At 31.5% G+C, this 15,063-nt stretch overlaps 2 protein-coding genes across 2 annotated transcripts; one reads left to right on the forward strand and one right to left on the reverse strand.

Annotated features, from left to right (window-relative positions):
- Nucleotides 1-348: 348 nt before the first annotated feature.
- Nucleotides 349-7,870, reverse strand: LOC132561656 (uncharacterized). Its single transcript, XM_060226356.1, has 4 exons — nt 7,844-7,870; nt 6,497-6,531; nt 5,419-5,566; nt 349-4,256 (listed from the first exon to the last, which is right to left on the reverse strand). Exons 2-4 carry the CDS (start codon nt 6,511-6,513, stop codon nt 3,996-3,998), a joined length of 426 nt encoding a protein of 141 aa, XP_060082339.1. The 5' UTR covers nt 6,514-6,531; nt 7,844-7,870; the 3' UTR covers nt 349-3,995.
- Nucleotides 7,871-8,201: 331 nt separating this feature from the next.
- LOC132561665 (transmembrane protein 208-like) lies at nt 8,202-13,801 on the forward strand. The gene is made up of 6 exons (XM_060226365.1): nt 8,202-8,251; nt 9,512-9,607; nt 10,484-10,543; nt 11,416-11,552; nt 11,882-11,966; nt 12,253-13,801. The coding sequence occupies exons 1-6, from the start codon at nt 8,246-8,248 to the stop codon at nt 12,373-12,375; spliced, it is 507 nt and encodes a 168-aa protein (XP_060082348.1). The 5' UTR covers nt 8,202-8,245; the 3' UTR covers nt 12,376-13,801.
- Nucleotides 13,802-15,063: the final 1,262 nt, after the last annotated feature.

The raw sequence follows: 15,063 nt of genomic DNA on the forward strand, positions 1-15,063 counted from the left end.
AGTGACCACCATGGATACGACACACTGTAGTTAGTTACCAATTTATTGAAGAACTGAGCCTCAACCTACTTTTATAAAAAAGGATCAATTTTCATTTGAAATAAGACAAATCATCGCATTTACTTACAATAATTTAATACTACTCCATATGTATATTCTTTGGAAAAATCTTAGAATGTGTAAGACTATTAATCACATTTTCTTTCGAATAATTTTATATTTAAGACTACTTGTCACATTTTCTTTCGAATAGTTTTAAAATATGTAAGGCTACTGGTCACATTTTTAGCTGAATACAGAAAGTTCCGACATCAAAGCCACGTGTAACACAATGACATCAAAGCCAGTTCTATTTTGAAATTATTTGTCAATTAATAAAACAATGACTAACCACAGTAGAGAGTCCATGTAACGACCGTAATAAAAGTATACAGTGATGTTTGATGCAATAAATATCACTGATACCATAAACACATAGCAAAGAGTAGGCATCACAGACCAAATCTATACTGTACATTACAGTGAAAAACACCTTCATAAATTTATCAATTATACCAATTGTTACATTGGATTCTACACTGAAGCCAATATGGGCTAAAGTAGTATCATACTGGTCAACTCACACTGACAGAGGAGTAGCACCGCCCACAGGGTCAGCTGTTGCATTTTACAACATGTATTTTGCACTTGTTTGGAGTTAGTATGATTATGTTAATTCATTTGACATACACATAATGTAGTTCTTTTCCATAAAAGTCTACATCATTACTGCAGTGATAAAATAACATTTATAGTGATGATAAAACTTTCGCAGTTTTGAGCAAACATTGTGGCGCTTGTTCTAGTCACTGAAATGAATTTCACTAATTTGATAGTTCGGACAAAAATAGAGGTTAAATAAGTTGTTGTTCCATCAAACAATTCCCTGATCATTTTTCGTTTTCCTTATTTTGGTATATAAAAACAACAACTCTTACCAGATAAAATAGTAGAACACAACGTAAAGCAACCTATTCAAAATGCTGTCACCTTGATGTCAAGTGTAACATCAAAATATTTTACATCAAAGAGTGCACTAATATTTCCCAAACTTTTTGTTGCTTTTTTATTAAATTTTCTTTTAAAAATGTTATGGAAAGAAAATTCAATGGTTTCCCATTTAATATCATATATATTCCACTCATACTACATAATATCCCTAATTTTTTCACAACAAGATAATCTCACATACTTCGGAAACATATATAAGATTTTAAATGGGAAAGTATAAGAAATCCTCAATATATTTTATTCTGTTTGTTTTTATAATAGTTAACTTCTGAAAATCAGATATATTTTATAGAAAATCAATTCAACTGACTTCTGCACTTGCAATGACTTTTAACAACTTACTGGTACTTTTTCATGTGCAATTTCATTATGGTTTTGCATAAATGCTTAATACTAACTTGCATGCATTCGCAATATGGTGTATATGCATGTGCATGGATATATACATGTATTTTCTTGTCGTACAAGGTAACTAACCAGCTTGTTGTTACAGTTTACTTATAAGTCGATAGATTATTTACTTCTACACAACATAATCCTACTTTTGTTTATTCTTCCTATAAAGCACCAAAAACACAGTTTTATCAATGTTTGAATTAAAATCCATTCATACCACTTGCAAATCCGGTTAAAATATGTTCCAAAAATATGACTAATTTCTTTCACAAAAGTGATGTACTTTATAAGGTATATGGTTATATCTCTGTTCATTTACCGTTACTTAATAGAATAAATATGAATAAATTTTCTGAAGAACATTGAAATGTTTCCTACACTGATTTTATACCAGTGAATACAAACTATACATAGTGAATAATGTGGTTTATGAATGGTAAAGTGAGACATTATTTTAATATTGAAATTTCAGCATATCAATGATATACATGATTCTGAACTACAAAATTCATAATCAATGATCTGAGAATAGACTTTTCAGACACAGTTTATCAATGAAAGTTGTATGGATTTCGTACACATTTATGACCATAATAAATGTAATATTCCAAGATTCTAAATAATTAGATGTATATATGGTAAGGTAACATTAGATAACAACAGACATTTTACATCGTCAGCACATACTGTGTACATAGGTAAGACTGTTAATTGTTGAGGATGAGATGAAGTGTGATACTACAAACCTCTGTGAAAAAATCCCACCATAATTATGAGGTAAATTTACAGCTGGAAATACTTGTTTTACTTCCGACTGTAAATCATTAATGGATGACAGTTTTCGTTGTTGTAACATTAGCTTCCGTTACATATGAACATTCAATAGCTACATATCAATATCAAATATAATCGCTGTAAGATAACAGAGAATAAATCATACAGACCTTTGCCAACAAGATAGCAATGTTTCCCATGAAAATGAGTGAAATGTACCCGATCTATATAATTATTTTTTCTAATTTGACAGAATATATATTATCTCTTTTGATGGTAACATTAATGTTTTTGAGTCACTTTCCCAAAATTCAAACAAGTCATACCTTCAAAAAGTTAAATGTGACATGACATGGGATAACAAACTTGAAAATGATGCATCTTTTGTTTAACTTTCAGGCATTTGTTCAACCAAATGATTGCTGAAATTGACTATTTAGCAAAATAGAGATTTGTTTTTACCATATCAGTAAATATTGTATTAAAAACTCCTTCATTACAACTATTTGTACTTTTATCATCCTTTAAGAACAATTCTCAACAACTATTGTTTTCTTGTTATTCAAATGTGATTATGAAGGAAATCTTTAACAGTCTGGCAAGACATTCGAAGTTTTGATGTGATTATGAAGGAAATCCTTAACAGTCTGGCAAGACATTCAAAGTTTGTTTCAAAAAAGCAACTGTGTACTATGACCTAAAGTAAGATGGACATTCACATACTGATTATCCAAAGCACCAGTGTACACCTTCCTTACAACTCCTTAGTACTCCGCATTAACAAGTGATGTATTTGAGATTCTAATCCATGATTAAATTACCTATAGCCTATTATTAGCATCTTCCTTTCATGATTTGTGCCTTGCCCACTATCATTCAAATAGAATTGTATCATCTGTTATTAAAATATATAGATCCTAAAAATACATGATATTTAAAGTTTTTCTGTTTCATGCCATACAAGTTTTGTCATCTTTCAATTTCTTTGTATACAATTTCACTATTTACATGATATGAACAATGTTTTTAACTATTATATTTCAGTCTACTGACCAGTGATAAAAGAAATGCATCCTATGTACCTTAAATGTTTTTGTTGAAATATATGCCCTATTCAAATTTCAAATTCAAAATGACATCAAGAATTGCAAATTGAGTGATACATGACTCACATCAAAACAAATAGGTTTCAATATTTCTTGAATGAATACCTTATTTGCAAACATTCTTTGACAATGACTCCTATAGTTTCAATGTGATATACAATGTATATGAATACGTCAGATACAGCCAAACACAATATCACAGATTTAGAATACACCTGACAATCATAGGCCGATAACTGACACAGATATCTGATATCCCACATTTTTATATAACACTTTGTGAATAAACTTTAATTAATGGTTTCAAAAATAAGTAAATATGAAACAATAAGATGAGATAATCTGAGTAAAGAGATCTAAGATAGTTCAGTGTTATAGAATAGTGTTAATGGTGAGGTCCCTGTGAACTAGAATCCTCTACATATATCTATATCTGGTCCAGATAACACCGTCTAGTCAAGCTATTACCTTGTACATCTTTTCTCAGCTAAGACAAAGCACTGTTATGACTTGTATATCTACAGCGCTGTTTTACAGCCATTAGTGAAGCTAGCATTATTTTATCATATACCCTATTGAGTGAAAGTCCATGAATACATACACATCTTATCATCGTGTTTGAGAAGCAAGAACAGAAGACAGGGACAAAGTATAATGAAGCATTCGCTGTTACTGGTTGTAGCCATACATAGGATTCGGTGAGGGTACTTCATTCTGACCGGATGTAATGACAGTGGGTGGAGCTGCATATGGAGTTGTAAGGTTTGTTGAACCTTGACCTTGAATCACTTGCTCATATGACGGTGGTTTGGATTCTGTCTGTGGCTGGCTCACACATTCATTGTAGGACGGTGGCTGGGGAAAGTTTTGGGGTCCAGGTGGGTTTGTGTAGGCCTGAGGGTGTTCATTCTGTATTATCCCTGCTTGGTCCTGTTACAAAATAAAAAAGAAAATACATTGTCAACTACATCCAAACTGATTTAACAGATTTAATGTTAATGATGAAGCTGAACAGGGTACCTGGGTGTATATAGTATTAAAGTCACTGCTTTCACTCCTGTATATTCAATGTATTGATAAGATGGAGTAATCAAAATGATTTCTTGTCTTTTATTAATGCCTCTTTGCAGCCCAGTTTAAAGACTTATAAATATTTTGTAGATATATGTATACATTTAAGATTTATAATTAATTAAAAATTTGAGAGATTCTATCATCTTATCTGAAAGGACATGATTTTTAATTTCAGACTTCATCTATTAAAGAAATTCTATTTGTTTATAAGTTACATTTCACCTTTTTAATACCAAGTAATGTTTATTGGGTGGATCAGTTTGGGTGGGGCCAAATTCATAGGTAAAGCAATTGATTAATTGTTGATATATTGATAATTTTGAATTCCAGCATGCCTAATGCTTATAATTGGTATTATGCTGATGATGGTTACATCATTGCTTAAACTAGCAAATATCTGTAAGACAAGGTTCATCCTGCTCTGATTCAAATGTATATACATCATTATAAAGTATGAATGTTCAAGTTGATTTACATGTAAATAGCAATAGTAACCTTCCATGACTTTGAAATCCTAAACTGTGAACTCATCAGAAGAATTGTCATAGGTGGTGACGTTTTCAAATAGTTTGATAGAAATTAATTATAATGATTAATATGATATGGAGTAACCATCTGAACCCAAAGAGGAAATTTTATAATGCTTAAAGCAAGAGACCTTTTTATTTTTTCTTCACAAATATGAATCAAAATATATTGTATGTTGTTTAGCGTATTGCTTGTCCTGTATACCATCCTAAATTACCCGTGGAAGATATGTGTTAATACTGATAATGTAAAATCTAATGGTGACATGAAAACATCAAATTAACTTATCATGAAGGACAATTTCTAGTGTCTTTTTAAAGATTTCTCTAGCAAACACAGGAATGCACCTATGTGGTGTTAGAGAAATATTTTCACTACATATTTTCTACTTAATGTGAGTGTAGAATTGGTAGGATTGATTTTGAGATATCACGATGAACATAGATTTTAAATTTAATTGACCATTACAAACTTAACACTAGTTACTTACATGAGTGACACCAGTTGCAATGTGTCTTGTTCTTTCAACAACAAAAAAGTTATGCTGGGTAGTCCTCCTTGCTCTAAGGCGCTGAGAGCGTGCATAAAAGTAAAATATCCAGAACAACACTTTCAGGAACACCAGAACCACCAAAATACTACAAAGTAAACATGATGCATTATAACACCATATATCAATATCATTTATACATCAAACTGTCTTGGTATGTAAATTATGGTCAAAATTAATGGCATTTTAAAACTTTGCACAAGGTAAATGATTTTTCCAGATTTCCTTTTTACATATCAGAATTGGACCAATCTCTAGTCTCTAAAATTAAACGACCTTAAAACAAAGGAATTACATAATAGAGGATACTTAAAAACCTCTTTGATTGGGCAGAATGATGAGTACCAAATTTGACGTGAATGTTAGGTTAGGAACCTTTAACACAAGGAAGGGATGCATATACAGGTACACGGGTGTTTTATGGATCGAATATGGTACATATATACCACGAAATGATACTTTCCATCCCCTTATAGCTATTTACTCTCAAATATCCTAATTCTAGACTTCTGTAAATACACTTATACTAGCTGAAATCATAGCTGTGACCTATGTCATCAATTTTTCTTTTCGTACTTTAACTGAGTTTTTATAGGGATATAACTTAAGAGATTTTTTTCTGTCTTCTCTTATATATATGTTGTACAGCTTTAAGCTTTTCTCCATAACAGAGAGTACTAAGCTCTTTTTGTACAGTAATTAACTAATTTAAGATTCTGATGTAAGACTGCCTGTAAAATTGAATGATCAAGATTTCTTTAACAAGTACAAAAGTACTTAGAAAAAGTACATTTTTGTATACCGTCATGAACAGACCTTATAATAAACATGTGACATGTATAGGAAAATATATGTATGGCATGTCATATTCATTGGTAAACTTTGTCTCCAATTTATATCTACTAATAGTTTTTCATTATCTATTTTACATGCTGCAGTCATAAGTACAAACATAATACATCAGTTTTCATTCACACTTGATAATAAAATCCTTGAACCCCTGATACAGCTTACTTACAAATAAAGGTAATCCATGGCTGTTTAGGACTTTATCTGAAATTAAAAAACATAGTGATCATAATAAGAAATGGTGGTAATGGATACATATATCAATTAATGGCATCAACTTGAAGCTATAGCATTATACTTTTAGTACTATCAATTTTTTTTAAAGGTTCAACTTGTACAATACATTGTTTTTCTTGATTATTTTTTTTCAATGCTTTTGATGGAATGGCGTGTTTTTATATCTTAATGTCCTCAGTGGTCTTAAAATCTGTTTTTCTCATACATAAGATAGTGAAATCTCACATGCTACCAGTTCAGACTTTTCTGTCTCATCCACTTTGTTTGGTACCTTTCTAGAATATCTGACACCGAATGATGTCATAATTACAATAACATCAAATACAATTTTATACCAAAAGTCACAGAGCAGTGTATTATAAAATAGAAGAATTTGGGAATGAAACCAGTCAAGAATGTTTCTTGCAATTATTACAAAGTTATGTATAAGAAATAATAGAATCCATTACCAATATCACATGTATGTTTTGCAGGATTTTGTTAGGTATATAGATCTACATGTCACATGAATAAAATACAACCCATGATTCCCGTGCTGACTGCTTATTTATTTTGGTATAAGATAGAGATTAGCCCCTGTAAATGGGGGGATAACATAAAAAAACTTGTCATGTCAAATTTCAAGATTAAGACTGATTATTAAAAGGTTATGCTTGTATTAAATTGAACAGAATTTTTGGCGAAGTCTGAATCATCACTCACCCAACAAGTCCAAGTACGGTTATACACTCACTTTCACGCTTTCCCTCACTCCCACAATATAGAGAACACCACAAACAGGTAAAAATGACTCTGGTATGACCAAATATGGTCAACGCCACTAACAAACACCTTAAAGGGATAACCACGTAAATATCACGAGGGCATCAACACGTAGACGTTCGACTTAAACACTAGCTATGAAAGTGGTAAACAAGCGATTGAACACACCAACTACACATCTGAACTCCAAATGAGAATATATAAAAGAATATACATTATATTCGCAAATACTATATCAACTACATGTAAATCATTTTAATCAACACGAGTTATAACTGTGGTAAACTTATAAGACAAGACAACTTTCATCACATGATGGTTGTACGTGAACAAGTACGAGTCAAAAACATTGTAACATCCGGGTTGTTTTGGTCTTTCGTATTTGGCCTACGATATCGCGTCGCTTCCATTAATATTTCAACAATATTGAAAACAAGACAATTGTTTATGTAGTAAAGTATCTGATAAAAAGATATGAATAAAAAATCAGGACACACATGTCTGAAAATCAACTTACCTGACTTAGCTGTTATCAATGTTCTGGGGAATTCCCTATACCTTTTCACAGTAAAACGAAGTAGGATTAGAAATGGCCATTACAGAACATCCGGATTACAGAACATAATATTGTATAGATATGCATCTTAAAATATAAATAAAACTTGGGAATTATATGTATATATATAAGTGGAACAAAGACGTCTATTACACAACATAACGATAAAATGGATTGTTTATCTTTATTCCGTAAATTCTTCACCGGAGCACGCCCATTATATTATTGCGATCATCTGATCTTCGTCATATCTGCGTTTAATGTTAACGTCATTATGTATTAGAGTTGAAAACACATTTAGACTGCCCACGTTTCATCGTTTTGCCGGTGCGTGCTGCAAGGCGAAAACAGAAACACGTCAATATGCCTGTAAGTTATACACATTTTCACTTGCAAGGATGCTTTATCTTTTGGAATACATATAAATAATTAATGTGTTCATTACATTTGTGATAAAAATGAAAAACCCATCGAAAGTGCTTTGATCAATACACCAGAGTAACACAACACACAGGCACCTGTGTCTGTCAATCTGAAGCGTAAAAAATTCGAGCCAAAATCCAGTCCAATATGTATACTAATGTGTGTGATGCATAGTGTTCGTGATGTTTACGTTCAAGATACATGTGCCTGTGCACAACAGAAATCCGAGTGCTGTGATGAAAAGATGTATTTTGGTATCAACTGTTCAACAAAGAGTTGAAAACAGCTGTTCTGGAAATTGATGTCGACGGTATCATAATTACCGCCGAACACGAAAACCTTTAATTTGGAATTGATATATCACTTTAAGTATGTTTAGCATAGAGATACATGTACATTGACAATTTTTATGTTGATGTTGATGAGGACTGAAGCGAAATTTACATCTCTTAAATCATAATTCAGTGTCAATATTGACTATATTATGCTGCTATTGATATATAAGTTTAGAACACAGATGTTGATCAAAGTGGTAGAAATGCATCCATCATGCATGGATGCAGTGAATTAAACAATTATTCCCACCATGTACACTGAAATCTTGGTTGATTTCAAAGCAATCAGACACAGTCCAGTATTTCTAGACGGTCAATACCAGATGGTGTCAGACTGTAATTAGTATAATTAGTAATGGCACTGCCATTATATTTGAAGTTGAAGTGGTGAGAGAAAACAACACACTTCTTAAAAATAGCAAACTATAAGGTCTGTAAAAGGTTAGGGAGGCAAATAAACTTGTTTTGTTTTGAAATAAAACCCATTATTTCTGGATATGTTGAAGGAATAACTGTTTCATTCACTATCTCCATGGTGGACCCATTTCTACCACTTCTATGAACAGCTCCATTCTGTCTCAAAAAATGAGCATGACCAGTAAAGATTTTAAATAATCCATAACAGCATAATAAATGTAAATAGTGACATTAAATGACCATTATTTTAAAGACAGAATTTTTTAGTCTAGATAAGCACAACTAGACATAATAGTCTTGCATTCTATATAATTAGTGACAATCAATGCTTCAAGTTATACATTTGTTACTCAAATGGCATGATGATTTGAAACAGAAACACATAATGTTCTGTTATAATAAGATTTTCAAATACATTGTACATTGTACATAATGTAACTTTTTTTTATTTTAGCCGAAAGGGAAACCTTTAACTAAAGGCCAGAAACAGATTGTGGAGGAAAATAAAAAGACACTTCAATTTTACCAGTATATCCTGCTCAGTGTAAATGTGAGTAAACACTTTATATTTATACAAACTTTGTCAAGGTTCCAAGGTGACATATAAACAAATCACAAAATACATGTTAAATGATACTGAGCTCCGCAAATTTGATCATGCAGTGCACAAAGTACAACTAATTTGTATGATACTGTAGGAGACAGTCTGGACATATCAATATCATTATGTGATATATATGTCAGATCAAATACTTAACATCATTGTATGTATAATTTAGATACAAGTGTGTGTGTGTTTTTTTTAATTGAAACTGAGTAATAGCAGGGGTATACTGGATGTTAATTTTCATTCAAAAATATTTTATTATTTATGTAACATATTCAATCCTACATATAATACAATAACCGTTATATGAAGAAGATAAGACAAAAGGTCATTTCTATATCAGTCTTTTTCCGAAGTATATCCGCAACTGATAATATTGTATCAGAAAGAGAAATAAGACACAAAAACAGCAATGAATAATGGATTATTGCTCTCCCACTTGCTCTTCACACAAACAGATTGTATAAATATTTGTATTGACTCAGTATAATTATGACTATGAAGTTGAGTGGCCAAAAAGATCATCAAATGGAGACAACACTTTCTTTTTTCTTTGTGTGTAAATCTGAAAGAAATGGAATATCAACAATTGAGTTTTTAAAATATAAACCAGTATGATAAAATATATCATTATTGATTTCATCTGACATATAAATAGCACCACACAATAAAATTAAGTGATTTATATACCCAACATACTATATACCAAGATGATGTGGTGCCTATAATGTTCGATATAGAGGGCATTGGAACAAAAAATGATGAAGTGTTTTATATTTAGCACTGGATGACAATACATTTATTTTGTTTTGATGTCAGGGAGTATATTGGATGCTTCAGTACTGGTTGTTCTGGGACAGCTTCACAGTGTTTTATATGGTAAGTCAGAATTTTTTATGTATATTAACTAAAATTGTTCATTATCCATGCTTATTTGTCATCTAATGGTCATAAAGTTTCCAGCAACATATCTATTTATTTAAAATCTAACAATTAAGATTTACATTCATTGATACAGCATTTTGGCCTTGCAGCACATGAGAACAAAAATTATGTATTTGTACATTGATATAGCACAGATTTATATACTCTGATCCAATAAGCTCAAAGCTGATCAATCAATTATCCTATAGAACTGGATTACCTTTCTTCTGAGATCTGATACACAAAATGTAGATCATTTCTGAGATCTGATACACAAAATGTAGGTCATTTCTGAGATCTGATACACAAAATGTAGGTCATTTCTGAGATCTGATACACAAAATGTAGGTCATTTCTGAGATCTGATACACAAAATGTAGATCATTTCTGAGAGCTGATACAAAAATGTAGATCATTTCTGAGAGCTGATATACAAAATTTAGATCATTTCTGAGATCTGATACACAAAATGTAGGTCATTTCTGAGATCTGATACACAAAATGTAGGTCATTTCTGAGATCTGATACACAAAATGTGGGTCATTTCTGAGAGCTGATACACAAAATGTAGATCATTTCTGAGAGCTGATATACAAAATTTAGATCATTTCTGAGATCAGATATACAAAATGTAGATAATATCTTATATGACTTATATACCACAAATGTAGATGATGTTACATTAGAGCAGTGGTCTTATTGTATGAATCAGTATAACATGACCATTGCATTACTTCTGTGATATGATTGTGCATTAGGACATATCAATTGTTATAGGAAGAAACTTTATGTTTCATTCTTTACTCATTATTTTTCTGTCTTCTCAGTTTCTTGGTGTATCGGCAGTCCTTACATGCCTGGGAAGTTACAAATTTATGCAGAGTATGGCCCAGGCAAAATACACCCCAGAAGGAGCTCTGATAGATGGAGGCCTTGACCTCAACATGGAATCAGGAATGTCAGAGTAAGTTTACATTTTAGATAAATAGATCTAGAAAGCTACAGAGATGTGTAACTCAACCCTCTGGGGGCCAATAACAGAAATAGAGCAAATTCTTTAAGATCCTACTCTTTTTGTGGGAATTATTGTATTATGACCAAATTTGGTGTGAAGCATTTTTGCATGAAGTGGAATCAATTTTGTCAGTTTACTGATACAGGCACTATGGGCCTCTTGTTTTTCCGGAGTTATGGCTATTTTACTATAATGATTTTAGTATGTGTCTGTTTCTTTTGAATGTTGATTTTACATGTATTCAAATTGTGATGTAAATGGTATTCTGTCTGTTGTAGACATGCTAAGGATCTTATCCTTTTCACATCTATAGTACAGAGTGCCAGTCTACTGTCTAACTATTTCTGGTTGTTATGGTTACTGGTAAGTATCCTCCATTTCTGTGCTGTGCTTAAATTCAATTGTCCCAGACCAATAGGATATAATTTTCTATGAAATATAATTCAGACTATGATTTATTAATTTAAAAAAATATGCATTGATTTATAATAAATGTCATTAGGCTATAAGAAAGTGTAAGAATTACTCCTGAAATCATGACTGTATGTACGTGGTCTGACAGAGGTATTGTCCTATGATTTAAATATTAATGCTTGGCTATTGATTGTTTATAAAATACAAGTCTCCTACAATGATGAATTTTCTATAGGTTCCTGGAAGAGCATTCTACATGCTGTGGGTAAATATCTTGGCACCTTGGATATTTGCACCACCTCCTGAAGTTGATGAAAAGAAGGCGAAAAAAATGGAGAGGAAGATGCGAAGACATTGATTACATTCACTTAGTATTCTATATTTGTTACTGTTAATTTAAAAGTGAGAGTTTTGTTATGACATGTTGTGATTACCACAAATATGAACGCAATATATTGATTTCTGCATAAATGATGCATGTGTTTCTTTTCCCTAAAACATTGATAAATGATGTTGCTAGTTTAGTAGTGAATATTGTAGTTACACAGCATTATACAGGAATAAGGACATTTACTAAAATTCTTCATGTTATTTCTGAAATAACAAGCTTACTTAACACCTAGTGATAATTTCTAGAATGCTTTATACATTTTTGTTTGATAGATTTCTAGGAAGTGAATTATCTGGAGCATTTTAGTCTGACATGTCAAAACAGGCATACCAGGTTGTACTTCTTTCATGTTGTGCAATTTTCTGGAAAATGAAAAAGAGAAGAAAAATTACCCCAAAATTTTATGATGAAAAACACAGTGTAGAAATGTATCATCTACAGAATACTACAGATATTTAGTTTGAAATGAGTTTAAGAAGATAAAATATGTTTGTCAGCTGGTTTTGTAACGTTGTATATAGGAAGTTAACTTTAAGTATTCATGGAAGTCTTCAAAATTTTACAGTTTACATGATAGAATTGAGCTGCTGATCATAACAGCCTCAATGTGTTCAAATCTTGATCAAGATTACAAAAGACACTGGACTGATGTTTGTTATTATGCCATCACAATGATCAATTTCTTTTCACAAGATTTATTTTTCATTTAATTTATTTGTGAGTGACTTGTGTTTTCATTAATAGGACAAGTACTTCTAAAGTTTACACAGGTATCAATTAAAGGAGGTTCCTTAACATAGTGTGTCATTTTAATATGTGATGGACATGGTCGATGTTGCCAAACACAACCTGCATCATCAATCTTACCAAAGTCTTGGATTGAAATTGTGTGTTTGTTGATTTTCCAATTTTCCAATTAGGTTGTTGAAAGATTGCTGAGTAATTTCGAATATAGGTAAAAGATGATATTAAATGAGCATCAGTATGTGAGAATGTACAGTTACTACTGTATATATGTTTGTTATCATTGATTAGAAGGTGTTCTTATTCAGCCAGTGAAGTAGAACAATTTAAACTTGATATTCTAGAAAACATTGAAAATATTACAAAGTATCCTCAATTTAAATTATGTTTTCCAATACAATGTTTTTCTCAGCGTGAATCTCTCTTGATTTGTGAATGATGTATGAGTTGTGTGGGTGACTTGAAGACTATGAGTGATAATGTATATTAATGTGTAGCAAGTGGGTGGTACATGTGTATCTATGTGTAGCCAGTGAATGAGTGAATGACATAAGTGTCATATATTTGATTGATTTGAAAGAAAAGAAAATCATTATCCTGTACTGACGCTGATTTTAATCTTGCACATTAAAATTGTGATTTGTAAAAATATATGTCTGTTCTGTGTAAGGGGAGATATCCAGGAATTGTAATCAGTGAGGTATAGATTACTCAGGATTATTAATTAGTATGGGAGAGATATAGATGACACGTGATTATTAATTAGTATGGGAGAGATATAGATGACACGTGATTATTAACTAGTATCAGAGGTATAGATGACACGTGATTATTAATTAGTATGGGAAAGTTATAGATGACACGTGATTATTAACTAGTATCAGAGGTATAGATGACACGTGATTATTAATTAGTATCCGAGAGGTATAGATGACACATGATTATTAATTAGTATCAGAGAGGTATAGATGACACATGATTATTAACTAGTATCAGAGAGGTAGAGATGACACGTGATTATTAATTAGTATCAGAGAGGTATAGATGACACGTGATTATTAATTAGTATCAGAGAGGTATAGATGACACATGATTATTAATTAGTATCAGAGAGGTAGAGATGACACGTGATTATTAATTAGTATCAGAGAGGTATAGATGACACGTGATTATTAATTAGTATCAGAGAGGTATAGATGACACATGATTATTAATTAGTATGGGAGAGGTATAGATGACACATGATTATTAATTAATATCGGAGATGTATAGATGACACATGATTATTAATTAATATCGGTTAAAGTGTAGATATCACGTGATTATTAATTAGTATCAGAGGTATAGATGGCACATCATTATTAATTAGTATGGGAGAGGTATAGATGGCACGTGATTATTAATTAGTATGGGAGAGGTATAGATGACTCGTGATTATTAATTAGTATGGGAAAGGTATAGATGACAGGTGAATATTAATTAGTATGGGAGAGGTATAGACGACACATGATTATTAATTCGTATGGGAGAGGTATAGATGACAGGTGAATATTAATAAGTATGGGAAAGGTATAGACGACACATGATTATTAATTAGTAAGGGAGAGGTATAGATGACACGTGATTATTAATTAGTATGGGAGAAGAAGTATAAATGACTCATGATTATTAATTAGTATGGGAGAGGTATAGATGATACATGATTATTAATTAGTATCAGAGAGGTAAAGATGACACGTGATTATTAACTAGTATCAGAGGTATAGATGACTCGTGATTATTAATTAGTACGGGAAAGGTATAGATGACACGTGATTATTAATTAGTATCGGTTAAAGTGTTGATGTCACGTGATTATTAATTAGTATGGGAGAGGTATAGATGACACGTGATTATTAATTAGTATGGGAG

The sequence above is a fragment of the Ylistrum balloti genome, unplaced genomic scaffold (assembly GCF_031769215.1).
Source record: "Ylistrum balloti isolate Yb309-2 unplaced genomic scaffold, AGI_CSIRO_Ybal_v1 Utg371260, whole genome shotgun sequence".
NCBI lineage: Eukaryota > Metazoa > Mollusca > Bivalvia > Pectinida > Pectinidae > Ylistrum > Ylistrum balloti.

What these genes read in the sequence shown, in the direction of transcription:
- LOC132561656 (XM_060226356.1), bottom strand. An exon ending in TTGCAACTGGTGTCACTCAT is followed by an intron (nt 4,257 to 5,418) that starts GTAAGTAACTAG and finishes ATTTTGTAACAG; the next exon opens with GACCAAGCAGGGATAATACA.
- LOC132561665 (XM_060226365.1), top strand. An exon ending in GCTTCACAGTGTTTTATATG is followed by an intron (nt 10,544 to 11,415) that starts GTAAGTCAGAAT and finishes CTGTCTTCTCAG; the next exon opens with TTTCTTGGTGTATCGGCAGT. An exon ending in TCTGGTTGTTATGGTTACTG is followed by an intron (nt 11,967 to 12,252) that starts GTAAGTATCCTC and finishes AATTTTCTATAG; the next exon opens with GTTCCTGGAAGAGCATTCTA.